Source organism: Sinohyriopsis cumingii, chromosome 12, assembly GCF_028554795.1.
Source record: "Sinohyriopsis cumingii isolate HCF-2022 chromosome 12, ASM2855479v2, whole genome shotgun sequence".
Classification (NCBI taxonomy): domain Eukaryota; kingdom Metazoa; phylum Mollusca; class Bivalvia; order Unionida; family Unionidae; genus Sinohyriopsis; species Sinohyriopsis cumingii.
In genome coordinates this window covers 30,829,549-30,855,071 of record NC_142972.1, presented here as the reverse complement: position 1 = coordinate 30,855,071, position 25,523 = coordinate 30,829,549, and the positions used below count along the sequence as shown (strand labels likewise).

Genomic DNA, 25,523 nt, shown 5'->3' with positions numbered 1-25,523 from the left:
AGAACTATATATCACAAACTGTGTTAATGTACGACACACTGAAGAACTATATGTCACTGTGTTGATGTACGAACAGTGTTGATGTTTGGGAGGCACAATATCCTGACTGTAAAATATACCTCATCATTTATCAGCGAAATTAAGTTGGTTAATTATTCCTTATTCCATATTCCAGATTCAACTCAGTACATTTTCAAGTCAGCGTCATTACATGTAGCTAAAGTTACCTGACTAGTTTTAAATACTTCGTGTGAAACAAATTATATACTGTTAGCTACATTTAATGACTCTGACCTGACAAAAAAAAACGGTAGATGAGAGCAGACGTACTTTCTATATCAACTTGAAACTAAACAGACCTCGTGGATTTTCACTGTTTGACTTGTTGAATGGATGGTAATATGCAGAGAGGTATTAGATGTTAGATGTTTGTAAGAAAAGGGTAAATATTCAAAATTTGTTAAGTGTTTATAATTAGGGAACACTACTTTCCTATTTGGTTTTCTTGCTTTACTATCTTTTTTCACTTTTCACTTTTTCTTGCTTATCTATACTTTATTTTGCATTACACATTTTCGCCTTTTTGTTTTGATATTTGAATTGTTTGTAGTTTAAATTTTTATAGCTTGTGAGGATTAGATTTTGATGTAAAAAACTTGTTTGTTTTTGGAAGTGGTTTTTGTATTTTCATACATACGTTAATCGCATTAGTGTGAGACGTGCTCACTCAAAGTCCTTTCAACTTGGAGTGAGCTCTATTCAAGCTTAAACAATCACAACAATGGCCCAAGTAGAGATAGAGTCAAGACTTAGGCATTATTTTGAAACCAGAATACAGGGGTCGGAGGGGCAACAAAGGGTTATAGCCTACCACTCTGGGGGATGTCAAAGCATTGACTTTGGGAGGGTAGAAGTTATACCAAGGCAAGCGGAAATTTTAACGGCGTTAAGAGTGAGGGGAATCAACATAAATGACATTGACGGTTTACAAAGTGGGGGGGATAGGAAAGTTTGTGCTATACCCCAAGAATAAGGACACTCCATTGTTAAAAGAAAACAGTATAGAAATAAAAGGGATAACAGCAAAAGTCCACAAAACAGAACCAATCGTGAGGGAGATAGGACCCAAAATGGTGGAAAATTTTTTCTCTGGACTCCTACTCGAAGTTAAAACGAGCGAGATAGCGGAGAAAATACAAAATAAATTTAAGGTTATGGTGGCATCAGGGAAGATGGCCACCGTGTATGGCTTTAAGGAAATTAAAACTGGAGAGAGGATCCTATCAGTATTCAAACACGAGGCCAATAAAATACCGGCCTATTTTTACGTCATGGGTTTCCCCATACGCAGTTGGTATAGGGAATGTGAACAAGAGAGGACCTGCCCTAGATGTCGTCAAGTAGGGCATGCCCCGAGAGACTGTAAGGGGCCAATGCCCAATAATGAAGCTAAGAGGCAGACATATGCTGAAAAAGCAGCACAGCATCATGTAAATCTGGAGAACGCAGACATGGACATGATGCAGCAAGATATAGCAAAAGTCCTGAGTAGTGAAGGGGGGTAGTTTACGGACAATGGGAATTAGCATTAAAAACACCCTTGGGTCAGATTACGGACAATGGAAATTTAACATGGCGAAAAATCGTGGGTCAGATTACGGACAAGGGGAATTAACATGGCAAAAAATCGTGGGTCACTTTACGGACAAGGGAAATTTAACATGGCGATAAATCGTGGGTCACTCTACGGACAAGGGGAATTTAACATGGGATTTTTTTTCTTTAAATTTTAAAAAAATTTTTTTTAAAAAAGGGGTAGGCAATTCAAAGACTATCTCTTTTCGAGAAATATGGCTGGCCCTGAAAAGGGCCTTTGGGTTTTCTTCTGCTTCTAATTTCTTCTTTTCCTCCACCAAGTTCTTATTTTATCTCCTACACTCTTCTTCTCTTTCTTTTTTTTCTTCTCCTCTTCTTTCTTCTTCTCTTCCTCCTCTTCTTTCTTCCTCTTTTCATTTTCTTCTTCTTTTTCAATTTTTTCATTCCATTCTCTCATCCTTATCCTTTCCTCTTCATCCTCCTTTTCCTCCTTTATTTCTTTCAACAGATCACTGATGATTACCTTCATTTTTCGTAAATTGTTTATCTCCATCTTCACTCGATGGGGACTATATGAATAGTGATCCTCGTTTAGGTTAACCAACATTTGCTCTATCATTCCTAAATTGTCGAGAACGTTTTGCAATTTTTCCATTTTGTCCATTTGGTTAGAAGCCATCTTCTTTGTATTCTTTGCAGAATGGTTTGAACAACGAGCACTGTGGGTTCTTATACGAAAAGCGCGAACGTGAAGGAAAACATCCCCCTAAAACATAAAATGGATCTTACCTAGATCATGACCCAACAACGCGCGTACGTAAAGGAAAACATCCCCACTTTTCTCATTTCATATAATCAAACCCTAACTATACTCTTCAGATACGCTAAGAAACCCATAATCTACTATTCACACAAACATACCTTAGCTCTTACAAACACAAACACACAAACACACAAACACATACCCTCACACTATCTTAAAAAAGAGTTAGTGTTTATATACACACTACTCTACCTACACACACTGGCAAATTGATCGTTATTTCTTTTCTAGAGTATTGGGTAGCCCTGAAAAGGGCTGTTTTTTGAACTCCTGATGCACCTATCTAATGGTTGCACCGTCCTGGCCTGGCGCCACACACGCATCTTCTTCCCCAGTCTTCTTTCACCTTTCTTCTGGGGAGCGCAGAGGGAGGATGATTCGCTTCAACACCCCAATCCTCTGTCTCGGGAATATTGAACGACATCCTCTCTTCTCTTTTCTTTTCCTCTTCTTCCCTCTCTCTTCTCTCCTCCTCTTCCTTCTTTACTCTTGCTTCTTCTACTATAGCCTCCGCTGATAGTTCGTTTACTATGCGCCTGGCATATTCCAGGTGCATCTGGAGTTCTAACAGTTTCACTATTCTGCTATTCATTCTTCTGGCTGTGTTGATCAATCAACAAGGGTAGCTGGACTGCCGAACGAGTTTCAATTTATAGTGAAAGCGCGGACGTGATGGAAAACATCCCCCTAATAACATAAAATTGATCTTACCTAGATCATGACCAAAAAACAACAACAACGCGCGGACCTAAAAGAAACACTCACTCACTTTTTTATGCTACCCATTACTATTGTAAAATTTTTTATAAATCACTTTAATGGACTATCCACATAAGCAAAGCAATCCAATCTAACCCCAAATATACACCTCAAACACCAAAAAAGACTTAATTTTAATCTATTATCCTCACCAACTTACGTTAGCTCTTACAAACACAAACACACAAACACATACCCTCACTTTTTTAATAATAGCAAGAGTTAGTGTTTATTTTCACACTACTCTACTTACACACATTGGCAAATTAATAGTTATTTCTTTTCTAGAGTATTGGGTAGCCCTGAAAAGGGCTGTTTTTTTGTTTGCTATGGCATTCTTTTTTAGTTTCTAAGAATGCGATGTCCTCTGAGGATAGACTTTCTGGCGATAGGTCTGCTTCTTCGGAAAGAGAAGAAGAACTCTTTGGTGTCGATACGGCAATCGACAAAGCCTCTGTCAGCTTCAGGTTGCTGCTGCTCTTGTTGTTGTTGCTGTTGTTGCTGCTGTTGCTGCTGTCTCTGAAGTCTGTACTTCTCTGTCCATTCTTCTTTTTCCCTGTTCACTTCTTCTCTGAAGAGCTCTTCTATCAGGTCTTCAGTGATTTTTAACATTTTCACATTCTCTATTTCTTCTGGTTTCGGTATCAGACTGTGTCTGACCCTATGCAGATTCACGTAGGCTTCGTTGAGCTTAGCTAGTTTGGAGCACATCTTCTTAGGAGGATGAGTCGACAATGGATGGCTAGACTGGGAACAACCCGGTTCTTAAAGTTAAAGCGCGGACGTGAAGGAAAACATCCCCCACACAGTTTTCGAGCCGCAACGTTCATGAGAGGGATAGTAAGAAATGAAAGAGCATCAATCCAACATTCTTATAGCTAAACAAAAGACAAAGGCATTTTTTTCTAAACACAACATTTTTTATTCAAAAAATCACTTAACACTAAACAACAACATTTTTAACAATAATCCAACATTATAACATCAAACCATTTTTTTCAAATCACAAACATTTTTTCTTCAAATACAATCTACTTTAAACAGGGCTGACAACGTTGTGAATGAAATTGTGATTTCCACTGTTGGAAATCATTAGGCCATTGATGGACACTACGTTTCCTAGCTTGAGACAAAAGATAAGCATAATGGTCACAAAACCATCGATCTACTTTCACATCATTTCTAGCAGAAGAACGAGGATCGAAATGAGTCACTAAATGTTCTAAGGAATAGCCCAGGCTGCGATGATGCAGAAAATACACACAATATTGTCCACACACCAAGGAATCTGTGCCTTGTAATTTCACGTTATTGAATCGGGTGGTTTGAGCATTTCTTCTCATAAAGTCGATGATATCGTCTTCCAAAGGGGGCAATCCGTACGAATCGAAATATTCCACACATCCTTCTTGAGGAAAGTAGACGGCTACCCAGTGGGTTCCTGGGAGATGACTTTCGTCCGTGTTGATCACGTAAGCTTGATGGTCTTTAGGTTTGCGATGAGGGAGTTCATCTTTAGCACAGACGACAGGATTCCAAGAAGCCGTATACGAACTGTGGTTCAAAAGGTAATAAAGTTCCCAGGTATCCATTGATTTGTGTTTTTTTCTTCTTCACAGGTAATAATAAGTCGTCAATTCGATCCTGACTTTTTGCTTGAAAATGTCTGACGAATAAACGGTTATTCGTTCTGTTTCCTCACTCTGATTCAGGAGAGCTTCGATACGATGAATCTCTTGAGTGGTTAATGGTGGACAAGAATGTTCACGCAAGTCTTTATACCACTGGTGCAACACGTCTTTGTTTGAGATGAGACTCCAAGCTTCGTCCAGATACTCGTCCAATTTTTCTTCTTGACTCAACATCAGGCATTTATCGTGTTGAATTTGACTGGGATGATCGTTTTGACATCCATAACAATTTTTCTTGATCAATTCCGTCATTTTGTCGACCAAGTGTTTGGCAAAGCAGGAGACTAAATGGGCTTCTTGTTCTGGCCATCTCGACTTCATCATGACAATTTCTTCGTCTTTGTCTTGGGATTCTCCTTCCACGGTCTCCTCACATTTCATGTCCAAAGTTTCTTCACTAGGTAAAGAGGGATAACAGTCTTCCATGGCTTCTAGTAATCTAGAATGACTTCTCTCAAACTGTTGATTTCTATCGTATTGTCAAATTCTGCATACAGGATCACGTTCAACGTTGGATCAGCAGGGTCTCGATTTGCAAACTGAATTTCCACACGAATCTGGCCAGATTTTATAGGGTGGAAATGTCCCTCGTCGCTGCCTTGGTCTGGAGTGAAATCAAAGGCCCACAAAGCATAGCCTCCTGCATAATCTTCGTACGTAATACCGTGACTGGTATTGGTTCCTAACTGTCCGGTGGCTTCGTACAGGGACAAGTACGATCTCAAGTAATTGTTCTGGGCAAAGTTAGGCTCAAAGGGTCGTGTACACAAGGTCTTGCCGTCACGACTGACTTCGATTTTGGACACGCTAGAGTGTCGAAACTCAAAAGGATTTTCGTTATGAAGTCCATTGAAAGCTGAATTCCTGACGATACCAACGATCAAACGCTTGGGTAACTGTCCTTGGAACAGATGATCTTCGATCATGGATCGCTGTCCAACAGGAATGGTGAACGTTTTCACTTCCACTCTTCGTATGGGATACTTGGCGGTCGTTCTGCTCAACGTCTGACTGATGTCGTTTCCCACTTTAGGTAACACTTCCACACGGCGTACGTAAAGTCTGGCTTCTTGGATAACAGTTTTGTATTCGTTGGCATGGGCCATCAAATGGAAAGCGGCAGTGCTACGATTCAGTCTCAGGCGAATATCAACTCCGTTCAGTAAATACTTTTCTTGTAACCACATGTCCAAATGCAAACGATCCATCAGTTCTAAACTACGTCCTTGCAAAATTTTAGTTCTACGTGTGTTAAACCCCACATTGTGAGGATTGTCATCTTCTGTCAGGGCTGTGTCGCTAAACGTGCCTGCACCTGCCGTGTCAGGTTTCCATACCACGCAAGCATCCAGATGAGTATTCTTGGCTTCTTTTCCGTACGTCAAGAGATTTTCCAAGTAGGCACGATATGGGTAAGTATCCATGCTGCTGCTGACCAGTTTGTTATTCAAGTACAAGTCCACTTCGCTGAACAAGGAATGCATGAAATTGTTGACGGGCGCTACCCTATCATTGGCTCCAGGATTGGTGTTGTCAGTTTTGATCACTTTGACTTTCAAATACAGGTAACTGCTATTCAGATCGATGTAATCTTCGGGTTGTCCTTTGATTTCGAACTCGATGGGAGCGGAATCCGTCAAAGAGGAGACGGGATGAAATTCCACCCACTGGGATTCTTGCATCGTCATCATGGTGGGGGGCATGGCAAACATATCCAGTTCCGTCTTGGAACAAGCACATGACTCTCGGTGCATCATTTTTTCTGTGTCTCAATAATCGAAAACGTCTAAGTCTCGAACGGTTCTTCTTTTCTTGGCTTTTCTAGCTTGAAGTCTGGTGAAAGGGTGTTTTCTTCGTCGTCTCTTTCTGCCTTGTCCTTGCTGAATGCCTGACTCGGTAGCGTGCAGGGCATTTATAGGTGTGTCTCGTCGGCCTAAAATGTCTTTACCCGTTTGCAGCAGGACATTTTTGCCTGCCCTCATGAAGGCTTCTTTAGGGTTTTGTTTGTCGATGATGACATTTTGGAGAAATTCTTTGCCTTGCGTCAGTGCCGCATCTTTCAAGGCGTGCAATCCGCGTGTCACCATCGGTTTCAACACCGGGGCCACCGAACGAAAGGCCGATTTTAACATATCTCCTAAACCGTGTCCTCGCTGTCGTGCAACCCCTTGGTACACTGGATACATGACTTACTTACTTACGAGTCGTGAGAGAACCGTTTTCGAAAATGGAGTTTCACCGTGACTTTTCCTTTGGTGAATGGAATATTTTGTCCCAAATCTCCTTTTATAGTAATGTTGACCGTGTCCAAATACGACTTGCTGACAGGCAAATAGTGAGGATGGACAAATTCGCGGTGGACGTGGTAAGTGTTTCCACCTTCCTCGTCAGCGTTTGCGGCAGAATCCACTTTGAAAGGAATGACACGCAGTAACGGTACGGAGGTGTGTCCCACCACGTTATACTCCACCACATCGGAGTACACGAACATCAAATTCAGTCCTTGGTTCAGTTCTACTGGGGTACGAAATAACTTGCTAAAAGACTCGTTGTCGTAAACGATGGGTAATTCGTTGTTCTTGAGTATGCTCATTCTCAGGTTCATGTCTCCGCCCAACATGTCAAACAATTCAGGACAAAATAAAATGGACATGATTTTACTCCGCTCAAATTTCATCAAGAAGCGACGAGCTACTTTGTGGTACTCCATGGTGACACTTATTTTGGCATGCTCCAAAGCTTTCCCAAACACGCCATTAAACTTGGCAGCTATCATGTTGACCAAATGTTGACCACTGAAATAATAACCTGGGGAAATGAAAAAGTGGTAGGTCCACTTTTGAGTTTTCTCATTATAGGTTTTATTGTCATATATGACTTTCTTATTCAACTCCTGTTGCAATGACTCGTCATGAACTTCCACATGAAAAAAATTTTGATTGGGAAGGACATTGAGGACTTGGGTCGGGTGAATGATTTCCACTAAAGCCACTTCCCAATGGGCTTCGTGATCTAAGGGGATGGCCTGAGGTAATTTGGCCGTGTAACAGCACAACGTGTTGTGGGGAAACACCTCCATGGAACTGTCACTGGGTAAGGTTAAGTAAAATTGGTTTTGGTGACTCATAATTCCAGAGTTCTGTGGCTGTCCGAGGGAATATTAGTGGATGTCAGAGGCGTGTCTCCGCCCAAAATGGGGTTCTGGTTGTGGTTGTTGGAGTGGTGACTGGCACTGGCACTGGACACAACGTTCCCGTTCGAGGAGAATTTCAGGGAGGGATTGGGAAGCAGGTAACCGATGCAGCTGCTCAATAAAATGGTCCACAATTGTTTGTCTCCTTGTTGCAAACTCAAATTGGCGATGGCTGCCCCGATGACACAATACACCACGAAGATTTGGCAGAAAAAGACGATTTGCGTTTTAGGCACACGTTCTCCACACCACACCCACAAGGGTTGTTTTTGTAAATCTTGCACAGAAGAACTAGGGGAAGAAGGACTGGTCGACGTAGCTGCGTCTGCTGCTGTGTGAAAGGGCATGATGGTCACTTCTTCTTTTTATAGTCGATGACTTGCGAAGCGTCGATCCAAGAATCGAAACTGGGTGGATATCCTTTCCAACGTACTTTGACTTCTTTGACACGTCGTTTGCCCACTTTACGGGTTCTGCGTTCGAGAATGCTTTCGATGTCGTACACGTCGTCTTCTTTTTTGGTGACACGTTGTAACTCGGGCAAATAAAACGTTCCTTTGAGTACTTCTCCGTTCATGTCTTCCAATTTATAGACGGCAGGATGACGGCCATGTACTCGTCCAGTGACGCGAAACAGTTCGGTCGTCCAGTTAGGTAAGTAACCTTTGTCGAAAGTGCGTTTGGTTTTGCCAATGCGCACCCAATCTCCTACGGTCAACTCTCCACTTTTCTTGGGGACAGCCCTCGTCGGGGACGTACCGAACAGGCGCTCGAACACCAGCACTTCGTTGTCGGGAGTCACGTCTTGCGGGGCACGTCCGATGCTTCGATGGTAAGATTGGTTGTACGCTTGCACCAGGTGCGGTAAGATGTCGATGTACTTCAGAGTGTGGTGATGCGTAAAATATTTCCACATGCGTTCTTTCAAAGTGCGTTGAAAACGTTCCACGATGCTGGCTTTGGTTTCGGGATTCTCGGTGGTAAAAAAATGAATGTCACGTTTCTTTAATTCTTTTTGGAAAGCTTGGTTCAGAAATTCGGTGCCTTTGTCCGTTTGCCATCGAAGAGGGTGACGACCGCTTTGTTTCAGCACTCGTTGCAGGGCTCGCACTAACTCACTGCTGGATTTGGAAGTCAAGGGTACGACCCAGGCAAATTTGGAAAAGACGTCGATGACACAAAACAAATATTTGTAACCACGATTGTAGCTGGCCAAGTGAGAGACATCGGCTAAATCGGCTTGCCATTGATGATCGATGCCTTCCACTCGGGTGCGACTTCTGGCAAACTTGCGTCGAATGGGTTTGTGTAAAGTGTAGGTAGCTTGTTCTTGTAACCATCGTTGCACTTGAGGTAAACGGAGACTTTTCAGCCGCGTTTTGGCAGCACGATACAATTTTTGAACTCCTGCGTAACCTGCAGGATGCGAGGGATCGTAGTAAATGCTGGCTAAGACTTTTTCCATTTTTTATTTTGTGTGTTAATAAGTCACCCACTCTTCGGTGATGCTACTTTGGGTGGGACGAAAGGGTGGTTTGGAAACGGATTTACGTGTCCGATGGGCTACGGGAGTAGAAGTCGAAGGTAGTGGTGGTGGAGGTGGAGGTGGCAATGGAATGACTTTGGTTTTCTTTTCTTTTTTCACTTCTGGTTTCCCTTCTTTCTTTTTCACTTCTGTCGAAGAAGGCGTGGACATCATCTTTTTAACCCAAGCTTTCATTTCTTCTCGTTGGGGTGTGGGGGACGGGGTCAACAAGGATCCTGCAATCTTACTCGAAATGGGAGCTGCTGACGGTGTTTGAAACACTTCGCGCATCTCTTCTTCCTCAGGTCTTTGTGGGGTAGCATCTCTGGTAACCCTTGGGGATGGTAGTGGTGGTGGTGGTGGTGGTAATGATGGTGCTGGACTTTTCATCAAGGTCTTAAAATCTTTTAGAGTGGGTAAAGCTGTTTCGTCTAAAGCTTTCTGGTGAAAGAGTTGCAGTCGTTGCAAGAGTTGACCATACTTTTGCGATTTTTCTGTTTCGGACAAATCTTGGCGATCCATCAAGGATTGCAATTCGTGTTGTAACTGGGACATCTCGCTCAAATTGGGATTGGGAGGTAAATGCGGGGTGCGTTGTTCTTGCCACCGATGGTATTCCATCCATCGTTTGTAAGGCACTAAAGCTAGTTTTCGTCCTTCCATGGGGTTGTCAGGGATGAATTCTGAGATCTTGGGACTTCCGAAGGCCTTTTTATCTTGCTCCCATCAGTCCTCCCAACATGGTTCCCAAGACTCCTTTTAGTATGGGGCCTAACAAGAGAGGTAAAATGCCTCCACGTTGGACCAACATCTTCTTTTTTTGACGAATGGGAATTTTCTTTTGAACCATTTTCCGAAGAACGTGACGATGTTTGCCTAAGCATTGTTTCTGGTGTTTGGACAAAGGGATCGTGCCTTTCAAAACGTTCAAACAACATTCGCACACGGTATCGATGACCTCTTTGGAGGCCGTTTGAATGAGTTTTTTTCGTAGGGGTGGAGAAGCTTTGGACAGGACAGATAACAGGTCCCCATGTTTGGCTAAACGTGGTGGCAGTCCTTTCCTTTTTTTCCTTGGGGTTTTCTGGAGGGTGACATTTTTGCTTGTGGGTTCCGGGACATTCACCGAACAGACACTAACGTCGATGACTTAACGCACACCCTTTTATCTTTTTTTCTGGGACTATCGCTTTGTCATAAAGGTGACAATGTTTTTCCGAAAATCGCCAAGGAATCCTCCCCTTTGTTGACGCCTCTTTTTCTTGGAACGACTGTGTCTTTTTTTAGGGTAACGTCGATGCTTGGCTAAGCGCTTTGTCGGATGACGCGTCTGCCTTTGTCTCTTTCTTTTGTGGCTTCTTGGAGGTGACATCTTTTACAAGTTCACTGATACCCCCGACTTGGTCACAGGTCTTTTTATACTGGAACTCGTCGCCACTGATTGTCTTTACGTTTTATCAGTTTGAGGACAGGCATGACACGTCGTGCAGGGGTACGTAACGGACTAAATCGAGCCAGTTCTTGCTTGGACAAATCCAGTAAACTTTGTAACATGCCCGATCTTTCATGGACTTTGATTTTGGGAGAAGGTACTTTGTGAGCAGCAGCCACTGCCGCTAAATTGGAAGGTCCTGCCACTGGGGAAGTTCTTTTGGGGGTCATCAACGGAGAAGTTCTTGGTGTGATCAACGTCTCCAAGTACTCTTCAGTTCCTGGTGACATCAACGGAGAAGTGGATGAACGTGAGGATGCCGGAGACGCAGTCACCGCCGTGGCAGGTCGTGGTTTGCGAGTGTAAGGTTGCGTCCTGGCCGAAGTGCCTCTCTTGCGACTAGTTTTCTTCTTCTGTGGACTTTTCTTTTTCTGTGGACTTTTCTTTTTCTGTGGACTTTTTCTCTGTTTCTTTTTCTGGGGGCTTCTTTTCTTTTTCCGGGGTGATGGTGGTGGTGTCTGGTAAGAGGAGGGTCCTGCCACTGGAGAAGTTATTCTTCTTGGGGACTTGGTCTTTTTCTTTTTCTTCTTGGGGCTTCGTTGAACTTTTGTCTTGGGGATAACTTTGGGGGCATTAGGATCCCATCTTAAGAGTGAGCGAATGATGACCCCTCCTAGAGTACCGCTCCCTCCAGGTTTCAAAATGATTTGTTTTTTGGTTTGAGTGTCGATGCGGGGATCGGCCAGTTGGACCAAAGCGACTTTGTTTCGATCGAAAAAGCGTTGGGTTTGATGAGGAATCTGAATGATTCCTTGGAGTAATTGACGTGCCGTCACCGTGAACCATCGTAAGACTTCTTTGAGACTAGCTTCTAAGACACGAGCTCGTGTTTGTGGATCTTTTTCTCGACTGATGCCATACAAGGCACGAATCAATTTGACGGGAAGATGTGACTGAAGGGACGTCATGTTCACACTGTGTGAGACAGACGAAAAAGGGTCTGAGGTTTTTATAGATTTTTTTCATGGGGAGTGAAATGAAGTCGAGGACGGAGACGTGTACAGGACAGGCCCTCCGTCTTGGCACCAGTGGTGAAACAAGTGGGTACGAAATCGCAAATCCTCGGGAGTCGTAGGTTTCAAATCGACGAGTAAATAGGCGTGTGGCGTTTGAGTGGCATCGTCGTACGCCTGAGTCAGCCAAGGCGTTCCTAACTGTTTGGCTAAGACTTGTACTTGCGATTTATCTCGAGGGCTTTTAAACAAGACCACGTAATGCGCATTGAGACTGATGGTGCGATGGGCTTTACTTTGTTGAAACAAATTTTGGGTGATGTAAATGACACTGGCATTACGGTGATGCCCTTTGCGCGTGAACCACAATTTAATTTCTTCTTCGTCTTCTCCTAACATGTCGTCGAAAATGACCAAATGGGTTTGACGGGAGTCAGAGACGATGCCGTCGTCTTCTTTAGGAATGCCTTCCACAAACACGATGGAATCGCCTTGACTTTCTCGCAAGAGGCTGTACGCCGATTGCCACTCTTTGTAACACCACACGATCCGTTGAGGGGGCCGATCGATCAAATGATGTTTATGTTCGATCAAACGTTTGACGAAGCCATGGTGTGAGAAATGTCACTTGTGACACGAAAACAAACAAGACAAGAGTTTATATACTTTTTCAGAACACGTTTATTGAATGTTTTTTTTCAAACATGAATACGAAAGACAAAAATACATAAAAGCCAAAGGCTTAAGTACAAGGATAAAAGGCACATGATAACGATGAACGTGGAATAAACACAAGTGTCTGTACAACAATCACATCTTTTGGGTAATGTTCTAACCAGTTCAACAGGGGGTAAGGTCACACAAGTGTCCTCCCGAAAGGGTCTTTCAGGTCTGTCCACGACAGCAGTCCTGTCCTGGGTGACGGGTTCTTCTGGCACCGTCACTAACACGGGTTGAAAAGTAACTTTTTTCCTTGAACAACTCTCGTGCATACTGGGCCACTTCTTGGGTCCAAGCCTCAAAATCCCATTCTTTCCAGGCACGGACATCTGTCCAATGGGGATGTAAGTCACAAGCTACACACACATCGTCATACACGTCTTGGGTAGCTAAAAGTTGACGAATCTTTTTTTCCCGTAGAGGTCGAGAAGTATCCAGATGAAAACGCAAGGCTTTGAGCAAAAGGAGTTTTTCGTGACCATTTAAGGCCATGGAGGTGGTAAGTACTGATCGTAAAGAGTCCACAAAGAATCGGCTGGTAAACGAAATCCCAAAAAACAAGTCACTAAGACACACACCACTTGTCGTCCCAAATTGAATGGATACAGTTCTTGTAATAATCGATGGTAATGATCCACGGTTTGAATATGGTCATTGAGTTCCTTCCACGGAATCTGTTGGATGACATGTGACATAAGTCGTGGCATGGCAACCTGTTTTTATAGTCTCTTTGTTTCGGAAACAATACACGTACTTTCTAGCCAGAGATCTTCGTTCTCCAGTAGGGAATCTAAATCTTGCATACTGTAACCGAAACTTCAGAGTTCGTTTAGAAGTTTCCTCTTCCTCTAAGTGGATTCCACGTAAAATATGTTGATAATCCTTTAACTTGTCTTCCTCAATGTATTGCTGTAGGTGAATCTCGAAGTAACCAAAATCATGAACATTTCGATCATTCACTAACTCAAAGTGTTGAACAAGGTCTGACCACTGAAACAGTTTCTGACGAATCAGTTCTCTTATACCATTCAGGTACCAGTGGTTAAAGATCTGGTGACGTAACGGATGCAATTGTTCTTTACGTTTGACTTGTATTTTCACCAGCTCTCGGTAAATGCGTTCTCTCAACTCCACAGGCAAAGCACGAATGTTCTCTTGTAAAGTATCCATGAATAGGTCATACTAAATCCTCTTTGGTCTGACACAAGAAATGTACTCTTTGCACAAACATGGTTTCACTTCAGTGTCAAATTTAAATCGTTGAGTCACTAATCTACACATGACAATTCGTTCAGAAGTTTCCTCTTTCACCAAGTTGACATTGTGTTCAAAAAGTTTGTAATTCGTTAACTCTTCCTCTGGAATTCGATGCAGTACGTTTACAATGTAGTAACTACAATCGTCCATACCAAACCAATCCTTTTTATAACCAGAAGGTCGTTGATCAATGTCTGTCCGATGGAACACTTTCAATTGAATCAATCCTTGTATAGCCTTCAGGTACCAGTGGTTCAAACACCGGTGACGTAACGGATGCAATTGTTCTTTACGTTTCACTTGTATTTTGACCAGCTCTCGGTAAATGCGTTCTCTCAACTCCACAGGCAAAGCACGAATGTTCTCTTGTAAAGTATCCATGAACAGATGATTATGGTAAGAAGTTACTTCAATGTCTCGGTCCCACTAAGGGTAAGTAATGACAATTCGGTGACCATCGAGCATGTTCAACGTAGGCCGAATCTTGCGGTTCCCAGTGGTGAAGTGTCACATCGCAACTGAAGCACCTGACTTTATCTCCTTCGCCCAAGTAGAAAAATCCGGCTCTGGCTAATTCTTCGGGGGTCGGTCCTCCCAGATACTTTGGCCATTTTCCTTTGAACGATTGAAGACGATTTTCAAAGTCGCAGTATTCCGACAAACGCACAGGAAACGAATATTCGTTTTTCACAGGTTCGTTTCGATGAGGGTTGAGTGACATGGGTAGGAGTTTGCTCAAGGCTGGATGACATCCGTAGGGGGGTAGACGTGAAGGTGAACATTCCCCTTTAAAACGAAACCCAGTAAAATGTCCAAGAGGACGAGCGGCATCACTTTCGCATCCGACAGGTTTGACACGCACAGCATCACTTTCCATGACAGGGGTAGGGGTACTAAAGTTCCCATGATGCTTTACGGCATCGCTCAGGTCACAACGTACAGCATCGTATCCATCGCAAGGCTCACAATCGCACTCGTCTGCAAACTCCGTTACGCAATTACAATGGTAACCACATGGACAATCGCAGTCTCCTTCCGGACATTTTCCGTCGCAATGCCTGGGTCTTATCCATCCAGTATTAGTCACACTAGAGGAAGATACAACTTTTTTACAATCCCCAAACTGGAACGATGTCTCTTTCAAAGTATTCATCTTGTTTGCTCGGTCTTGGTAGTCACAATGAACTATCGATCTTGACCATAGCCCCCTTTTTATACTAGTCTCAATGCAGTCTCCAGCTTGTACATCTTTCCTTTTTTACGTTTTTTATGTCTTGTTTCGGAAGGTACCGTCTCTAAGGTACCGTCAACATTGTACCGTAGTGTGATGGGTGGAAAGGCCATAGAAAGGTAAGGGCAGTGCGGAGACCATCGAGTATGTTCCAGAATAGCTGAATCTTTATAGATACATAGATCCATTCGTAACTTCAGTCCGCAAGCAAAACACTGTACCTCGTATCCCAATCCTGACTCAGGTCCCAAGTAGACAAATCCTGTTCTAGCTAAAACATGCGAAGAAGGTAATCCTTCCCTATCCGTAGGCCATTTCTGAAACGTGTCCAATCGACGGGCACAATCACAATAGTCAGGTAAAAAGACTGGAAAATGGTAGGGTTTGAACTTGGAGTTCTTATCGGGTTTCTCACTCGATTCTTGCTGTGGCGAAGTCATCTTTCTGGTGGGGTAACTATCCTCTTACAACCAATGTTTAATACCAACGTGTCCATACGGTAAGGTGAAATGATTGGGAAGTCGAACTCGCTTCTGGTACACGATTTGATAAACTTTTTCCAAAGGTCGACTGACGATGTGGTGAGTGGGTAAACGTACAATCTTGTTCGGTTGATAGGTGGTCACTTGAAAGTTTCCATCCTCTCCCGATTGCAAGGCTTCTTTCAATACCCCAAAGTTGACCACACGACTGGTACGATAATTCAGAGTCAGTCCTTTCACTTTGCACGTCGTGTGCACTTCTCCTTGTTTGTCCCGGTATTCGTAGCCGTAATTTTTGGGACCGCCACTGACAAAACTTAGAATCTTGTCGTCGGGATGCTCGTCTGTCCAGGCTCCTAAACGGTCTCCTTCGATGTTAGGGTGATGTTGAATCGGGTGATGGACGTAAATGCAACTGTCCGTGTCAAAGTACAGGACGCGTTCTTCTAACAGTTCTAAAGCTTCGTACAATTTTAAGCGAGCATGGGCTGTCACGTAAGCCGCAATGATGACATTTCCAAAAGGGTCGTCTTGTACAAAGTCCAGATCTTCTTCGTAATTGACCAAGATCAAATTCTCTCGAACGACGTCCACGTGTTTCATGTATTTGGTTTTGTCGTGAATCATCTGGAAGTAGCGGGAAGGTTCTGTCAAATATTCCGTCTTGGGTAAACACGGTCGTTGTGCCATTTTACCCCACAAGCAATTTAACATCACTTTGGCAAACGATCGCCTGCCTTCGTTTTTCTCGATGTGGTCTAAAGTGATGCCTTCTTGTTCGTAATATTTCTCTTTGAATTTTATTTGGTCTTCGGGAGTGTGACACCAGGAAGGATAGCCGCTGGCTTCTTGTTTCAGTTTTAAAAAGGCATCCACGTAGTCGGCGAAAATGCCTTTCTGAGTAGGGTCACCCTTGTGGTATTGTTGTGTCTTGGGAAAGTGGCAAATCTCGTACACTTCTAACAGTTCGTATCCCATGTCCAGAGCTTTGAACAATTCTACGCTGACCCAGGTTCCCGTCAAGGCCCGTTCTTCCTGGCTGTGATGACAAGGCTGGTCTTGGTTGCACGTTTCGGCACAAGTACGGCACAAGGGAAACATCAGTTTGCCTTGACAATGGTGAGGTAAGACGGGATGGTATAGGTTCGTGGGAGGCAAAACTTTACACTTGATCAAGCCTTCGTATTGTCGAATGTTTTTCAGGTCGATGTGTTCCGTCAACAATTGCGGGTGCCCTACGGGAAAGCGACAATATTTGCACACGTAGGGATACAACGAACACACGTCCAAGTATTTGATTTCTTCTCCTTTCTTTTCGTCGGCTTGGTACAGCAAACAGGTGGCATTGGTCCTTCCTCCGTACAAACTATCCCTCGGGTTCAGCGGGTCCATGAACTGGTAACTTTCCACGAGGCGTTTAAACTCGGGATCGGTTTTCATACGGTGATCGTACTCGTGTTCCCACATTTCCACCACTTGGTATCCTTGCTGTTCTAACTTTAGGCGTCGCTGACAAGTGTCCTGGTACAAGTCTTCCATGGTTCGTTGCAAAAACTGATTTTTAGTGCCACGGTCAGGGTAACAGACGGGACATCCGTGAAATAAGCAACCGTTAAACTCGTACACGATCTTGGGGTTTTCTAAGTCCCAGCCATCGACCGAATACGTTCCGATGGTCTTTTCGCCTCCTCCGTTGCGGGCATGCTGAATCCATTTGTCTTCCTTGTCGCACAAGTAATGTAACCAACGTAGGGCTTTGACCGAGTATTGACGCTTGACATAGTGGGTCGATTGGGGACTGATGACAGCCACGGTGTTTTCAGGCATGAATCGTTGGCGGTACACTAAGGAACACGCTTTGGCAATGGTGCAAGCTTCTTTCAAAGGATCGACCCCTCCGTGTTCCATGAACAGTTCTCGAAATTTTCCACAGCAACGCCGTAAAATGTCCACGTCGGAACGACAATACTTTAGCATTTCTTCCTGAAAGTCGAAAGGGTCCGAGGCGTGAGCCTGGTACCAAGCGTAGAAAGCTTCTCGTTGTTCGGTACGCATGTTGTCGGGGTCGTAATAGTGAGCCTCAGGTAAATGGGGTAGAACGGCGTGCTGATTGGCTTCCGTATTGAAAAAGTGTGGAAAGTACCCTTTAGCCATTTCTGTCATTCCAAACGTTTTAGGCATTCGACTCAAAGGCATGGCCAAATAGCTCATCGAATCTTTAAACTGTACTTGTCCCACTTGCATGAAAATGATTTTGGCTCCGTTCAAAGTCACTTTAGGACGCTCGGTGCCTTGTTCCGTATAGTACCTCAAAAGAAACTGTCCATCGTATCCGGAGAAATTGTGAGCCATCACCGTGGCATGACGATGACAATCTCCGTAACGTTCGATGTCCTCTTGGCTCCACGTCTTGTCGACGGGGTCTAAGACCCATTGGGCAAAATCGGCTAACGTGTTTGGTCCCCGAAAGATTTTTTCACGCCCTCCGGGTATCTTGCTGCAGTGAGGGCAATGACTGAAGATAGGTTCTTGAATGCACTTCTCGCACGCTCGATGAGCCACGCAGAAATTAGGAATGTGAATGCCGGTCTCTTGCATGCATTCGAAATCGAAAAAGATGAAATTGCCTTTCTTCTTGTGACCGTCCTCTTTCTCTGGTGGGGGTTGGTATTTTTGCACGTAACATTGGTGTTCCAAGTCCACGATGTGGTGACAAATGTGACATTTTTTCTTTCCTGAACATACGTGTGCCTTGGTATTATTGGTACGTATGACTTGTTCACACGTAGAGCACAATCTCAGCAGTTGACAAGCGCATTTCTTCTGTGAACCTTGCGTCTTCAAATGTTGTTGGTAACAGGTAGGGCTGACAAACGTGCGCAGACAAGTTGAACAAGGCACTGGTTCTTCGCTCAGACAGGGTGAAGAGGCCAAACATCCTGTGCATTTCGATCCGCAATGCTTGTGTTGCTCTCGATTGTTATAACCATGGTCACATTTCTCACAGTAATAACTGTATCCCAGGAATCCAGTGATAGTGGTAATCGTATCGAAATGGTCATCGTGATAATAGACATGAATGTATTTTCCATCCTTAAAGTCTTGCCCTCGAAACAATAGAGGTCCGCGCACTTCTTGAGGGTGCACTTTCAAGGTGTATCGTGGAGCTAGGACATCTTGCAATTTTTGCATCTCAGGAATGCCACAGGGTGTGTCTTTGGACAGTCCGGCTTGTTGTAACAGGAGTTCTGCTTCATTTCGTTGTTTGGCTCGGTCGGAACGTTGAATAGTGTCCCAGGTTCTTTTCCATTCTACCGTGTCGTTCTTGTTGGCATAGGTTCGTCCCACCACGATGGCACGGGCTAAGCACATCTGGTCATGAGGGTTGTCAATTCGGACGAGACTCTTTTTGGTGTTGCGAAGGTCGTCCACCAATAACATCTTTTTGTGTCCTGTCCCTTGAGGAGGAGAGACGTGGGTCATGTCCAGTGTGGCTTTACCATCGGTGATGTCAAACTGATCATTAGATTGTTGTACGTGTTGAATCTTGTCCATGACTTTGGAAGCAGTCAATTCTGCAGGGGTGCTAAACTCGATCCAAACAGGGGATTTCAAACCGTCGTGTTGTATGGAAAGTCTCAAGCGATCGTCTTCTTTGGGTTGACATTGTCGCTTGAGTGAGGTGAGCAAAGAATCCCACACCTCGGTGATGAACACTTCTGCTTTCTCTAACGGTACTTCAGCCTTGAAATCTTTAAACTTCACCGTGTATTTGTAAGCCGTGGTTCTAAATTTTCTAGAGGAGCGCTTTTCCGTCTCTCGAATGGAATAGTACTTTTCAGGGTTGACTAAGGGTGGTGAACTTGGTTTAGAGGTTTCAAATTCTGGTTCACTCATGTCCTCTTCAAAATCACTGGCATGAATTTGTGCCAAGATCTCAGCCCTGGTACGAGGCGATAGATCACGTTTCTGCCTCTTACTTTCTTCTTTCTTCTCGAATGAATGGGATCGTTTCATCTTGAAAGCAAAAAGTCAAATGACTCAAGTTCAAACACCATAAACTACTTTATAGTCATAGCAGACCAGCGTATATAAAAGGGTGTGTGTCTTGTCCTTTCACTATTCATTTCACTCTCGAGCCGCGCACAACGATGGAAGAGACTGACCAGATGGAACGTTTCGTCAGAGCTTTGCGAGGGGTCATTAGAAAATTCTCTTCAGACCAGCCTACGGACTACTCTCCTTCCTTTAGAGATAAAAGTCAAGATACTTGCTATATCTGTCAGAAGAAAGGGCATTGGTCTTCAGAGTGTCCAGACCGTCAAAAAAAAAGAAAAAAAGGGGTTAGAAGAGACAAAAGTCAAGATACCTGTTATCATTGTCAAGAAAAAGGACATTGGTCTCCAGATTGCCCAAAAAAGAAACAAGAGGAGTCAGAAGAAAAGAGGAATTCTTCAGAAGAAGAGAGGGATTCTTCAAAGGAAGAGAGGAATTCTTCTGAGGAAGAGAGGGATTCTTCTGAGGAAGAAAGAAGACAGGTGAAGAAAAAGAAACAGGAGAAAAAAAGAAGGGAAGAAAGCGAGGAGGAAGAAGAGGAAAAGAGTGTGAAGGTGAAGAAATTCAAAAAACAGAGAGACTAAACAAGGAGAAAAGAAGAAATTAATGAACTTTTCATTAAAGTGTTGTGTTATAAATTGTGAATTGGATTGTAAAAAATGGAGAAAAGAATAAATGAATGATATAAGGTAAGTGTCTTTGAGTTGTGATTTTAAAATAAGAAGCTACACTCACGCACTCATACACAGACACGTATTAAAAGGGTAACATGGGTGAGTTTTTTTTTTTTGAGTTATTGGCAAATTGAAATTGTATTTCTTTTCGAGAAATGTGGGTGGCCCTGAAAAGGGCCTTTTTTCTTCATGGTGTAGGGGTGAGTTTAAGCAATCAATTTTAACTGCCTTAAGCCTTTGCCACGGCCAAGGCCTACTTCTGGACTGCGTAATGTTGATGATGATTGGGTTGAAATCACTAAGGGTGGTACGGTAGGCTTAGTCACAGGGTTGACATGTTTGGCTCGGGAAGGTCGTATTCTCTTCGGTCGTGATAAAGAAGTCTGATACATTTGTTTCAGACTTCTTAACTCCGCTAAAATGTCTAACAGTATCGTGACCGTTTGATTTTCACCCTCTTGTTTCTTTGCTGCTACTTCTTCTTGCTGTTGTTGCTGTTGTTTTTTTCTTACCTCTTCTTCTTGTTGCTGTTGCTGTAGGAGAAAATTCTGTTCCGCTTCCTTTTGTCGTTGTATAAATTTCTCCAATTCTTCTTTCTGTCTCTGTCTAAAATTCTCCACTTGCGGTAATGAAGAAGGTAACGAAGGTTCCGGAACAAATTCTTGCGAGGAGAGAAAATCCACAAAATCCCAATTCACCTCTTCTGAAAGTAAGTCCGGGTTCCCTTGGGCGGTCTCCCCTGCTGGTGCACCCCACTGGATCGTTTTCTGAGTTTCCGTCATGCTGAATCACTGTCGCATAGATTGACTGCACACAAGCGCTAGCGAATCTATATTGACTACGTGACGTCACAGACTGCTCTCTTCGGATTGGATGCGAGCTGACTGAATTCTGTAACGCGTGTTCGGATTGGTAAATGAACTCAATCCGTTTCAATCCTTCCTCCGCCTATAAATAAGCGCCGTTCAGTGCATTGATTCACCTGTTGTCATCGCTTCAAGATGTGGACTACAGTTGAGTCATCCACCCTTGTGTCTTCCATGATGTTTCGGACAGACTTGCTCATGTATGTCCGATCGAAGTGGACCGTTGTCCACAGGACAAACACAAGCCTGTGGATACGTAGGATCTATGTCGAAAGACAAGGATGCCTGAAAAGAGTGCTGATGTACGGACCAACAGTAAGACGCAGCCTAAGGACAAGAAGAAGACCAATGCGGTGCCATTTATGTTAATGAATACATTAACATAAAACCCAAAGGCCCTTTTCAGGGCCAGCCATATTTCTCGAAAAGAGATAGTCTTTGAATTGCCTACCCCTTTTTTAAAAAAAATTTTTTTAAAATTTAAAGAAAAAAAATCCCATGTTAAATTCCCCTTGTCCGTAGAGTGACCCACGATTTATCGCCATGTTAAATTTCCCTTGTCCGTAAAGTGACCCACGATTTTTTGCCATGTTAATTCCCCTTGTCCGTAATCTGACCCACGATTTTTCGCCATGTTAAATTTCCATTGTCCGTAATCTGACCCAAGGGTGTTTTTAATGCTAATTCCCATTGTCCGTAAACTACCCCCCTTCACTACTGTCCTGTCTGAAATAAGGGCCCAGGAAGGAAACATACAAGACGAATCAATAACAGAACGAAGAAAACAACAACCCCAAAGGGAGCGAATAGAGGATAGATACGTAGAACACGAATACCTTATCGGAGAGAAGATGTAGATGAAATCACTAACTCGCAAGAAAAGGAAAAGTGGGAGAACTACCTTACCCCTATCAAGAAAACAAAAAGTGATACACAAACGGGGATCAACTTGAGAAACAGATTCCAAATACTAGCAGAAGAGGAAAGTAGCATAGAAGAAGAAATACAAGTAGAGACGGCCCTGGACGATCTAGTTGGATTGAAACCATTGACATCAACCCCTATAGCACCGCTAAGAAAAAGAAAACACGGGAAATCACTATCAGCGTCGACATCACCCGTAAGTGACACCACGCCGACAGATGAAATACAAGTAGCAGTGGGGAACAAAAAGAACATTTTAAGGAAGGGAAACCATAACTCAGACATCACAGACAAATCAGACAGCGAGGAAGAAAGAGAAGAAACCATAGAGAAAGCAAGTGGAGAACACCTAGAAAGAGAAATAGAAAACGATACGGATAATGAAATGGATGTAAGCAATGGGACAGACATGGAATTGACAAATATGGGCTATAACATTGAACTAACAAAACCTGAGAGAGAAGGTGGATCAAACACCAAAGAGGTGACCGATGGGGCCCCTGTGCCCCCAGACACTCAAATTTTAAATTAATATATCTCACATTTAAACAAACATAAATTTATAATAATATTACTACAAACGCTTGGTATCAATTTTAAATAAAGAAAAAGAACAAAGCAGCCACCTGAGGGAAACAGAAATGGAGGGAAAAAACTTCCGACTAGCATCAATAAATACAAATGGCCTGCTAAGGTAAAAATAAACAAATTAATAGATTTAAATGAATATGATGTAATATTGGTTCAGGAAACACACAACAATTTTTTAAATGAATTTAAGACAAAATTAGAAGAAGAGTTAGATGCAATAGTGATTACTAATAATTGTAGAAGTGATGACATGAGAGGGAGTGTAGCAACTATAATTAAAAATAGGAGGGGTTTAAATTGGGAAAGGGTGGATAAAGATGAAAATTTCAAGGGTAGGATGATTCACATAAAGCTGGAAACAGTTCATATTATTAACGTCTATTTTTCAGCAACTAGATATAAAAAGCATGAATTTATTCAAAATGTACACAAATACTTAAATGATCACACAATGGAACCATGTATTATAGGGGGTGATTTTAACTGGGTGGAGGACGATATTGACAGAATTGGAGGCTTAACAACAAATGATTTAACTGCAAAACGTATAATGGAAGAACTTATACAGAAACATAAATTAAATGATATATACAGAGAAACAAACTTACTTAGGACCGAATACACATATGAATATGAAAATGAGAAAGCTAGTAGATTAGACAAGTTCTATGTAACATGTTTTCAGGATAAGCTATATAAAAATGTAAAAATACATGATTTTAAAATTTCTGATCATAAATTAATAAGTCTTGATTTTAAAAAACTAAGTAAAACGAAATGGGGAAAGGGAGTATGGAAATTAAACAACAAAGTTTTAGAAGTAGATGATTTTAAAGAAGAAATACAAAATGAATTCGAAAACTTTAAAAAAAAATTGGTAACAGAGATATAATTACGGATTGGGATATTTTAAAAAATAAAATTAAAAGGTTAGCAGTATATCATTCTATAAAAAGGAAAAAATTACAAGAAATGGAAAAACAAGAAATTAAAATTTTTCTAAAAGGGAAATTACCAGAGGGAAAGATAAAGCAATTACAAAACGAACTGAAAAAAATCACTGATGAGGAAAATAGAGGGTTTGAATTAAGAGCGGGAAGATACAACACCATATACAAAAAAGCAAATGGACTATATAAAAGAGAGGAATTAAGGAGGGGGGGGGAGCAACTAGAGAAAATAAATGAAAATGGGAGGGAAATAACAGGGAAAAACGAAATACTAGGGAAAATTAAGGATTTTTATACCAACTCGTATACTTTACAAAACATTGATCAACTAACTATAGATGAATATCTAAAAGATATTATTAGTGACAAGATATCATCAGAACATAGTGACATATGTGATGATTTCATATCAGAAAATGAAATAAAAATTACAATCAGTCAGCTAGCGAAAGGGAAATCCCCAGGGAGAGATGGACTCACGACGGAATTCTATAAAAAAAAAAAATTCCAAAGTGAGTTAGCGCCGATTCTGGGAAATTTATATAATAACAATCTTTTAAAAAATGACATGAGGACGGAAACAATGAGAGAAGGGTTAATAACAATTATATACAAAGGGAAAGGGGATAGGGAAAACCTAAAAAATTGGAGGCCCATCTCCCTCCTAAATATAGATTACAAGATTTTAAAGGCACAATAGTGCAGCTGACGGTGAATTTTCTTGCAAAAATGTTGGGACATTTATGTATATCAACTGATTAAATACTATTTAAAAGGCATTTCTGGGGTAATATCAAGTACGTAGGGGTTCTCGTTATGAAATACGAGCTCTCTGAAATCTTCGTACGTAGAGTAACGAATCTACCGTCTCCATGTTGAAATCCCGCTCGGCAGTGATCGGCAGATCCCGAATGAATAACACCACATAATTCCGGTGATCGAAATTTGCATAATTATAGGCCACATTGTAAACACTAAAGATGATGACGTAAAACACAACCACGCTACGAGACCGCACAAAATGTCAACAACGGTGAGTACGATCTTCTTCTGATCTCGTTCTTTTCTTCTTATCCTTTTCCTTTCTAATTTTAATTTTGAGAGGAAACAATGAAATGTATGTAGAACTACTTTTATAGTTATATTTCAAAGTTTTTGTGGTACGAGAATAATTTAAATCGACGTGCTCTGTACAGTATTGCAAAAACCCACAGGTAACTCACTCTGTTTTTTGCCCAGTAGAATTTGTACTCCCTTCCATCCCCACCACTCAATTTTATAAATGAAAAGCATCAGGGATATTTAAAAATGCTCAAAATTGAGTAATTTCATTAATCAATTTATAAATTCTAACCAGATTGTCACCAGTGGACCCCTAATACCCATCTTTCTGACGTTTCAAACAAAGCGGAAAAGAATTTCTCCAAGTTAATACTTTACATACACAAGGTTTTAATTTTTTTTTTTTTTTTAAAAATCTGCGACTAGAATATGGAATCTAGGTTCAAAACTCGGGGCCAGATCATAAAAAAGTACACACACAAACGTACAGTCACTTGTCAGCTGAAGTTTGACCACAGCTTTATTCTTGGACATGTTTATTCTGTATTGTGCACACTGAGTAAATAGACACATAGACTTTGCTTTGGTGCCCATTCGAGGAAAGTAGGGGCCCTTTTTAAATTTTGGATCCCCCCACCCTACCCAACACTTGACCTGATCCAGCCCCAAAAAAATTCT

General features: G+C 42.3%; 1 protein-coding gene across 1 annotated transcript in view; it reads left to right on the top strand.

Annotated features, from left to right (window-relative positions):
* The first annotated feature begins 971 nt into the window (after window positions 1-971).
* The window catches only part of LOC149786188 (uncharacterized), a 31,443-nt gene continuing 6,891 nt past the window's right edge, over window positions 972-25,523 (top strand). The window contains exons 1-2 of the mRNA XM_089975904.1: window positions 972-1,490; window positions 22,136-24,816. Of these exons, the coding sequence (XP_089832030.1) occupies window positions 972-1,490; window positions 22,136-22,774 (1,158 nt within the window). The 3' untranslated portion in view covers window positions 22,775-24,816. The remainder of the gene's footprint in view (window positions 1,491-22,135; window positions 24,817-25,523) is intronic.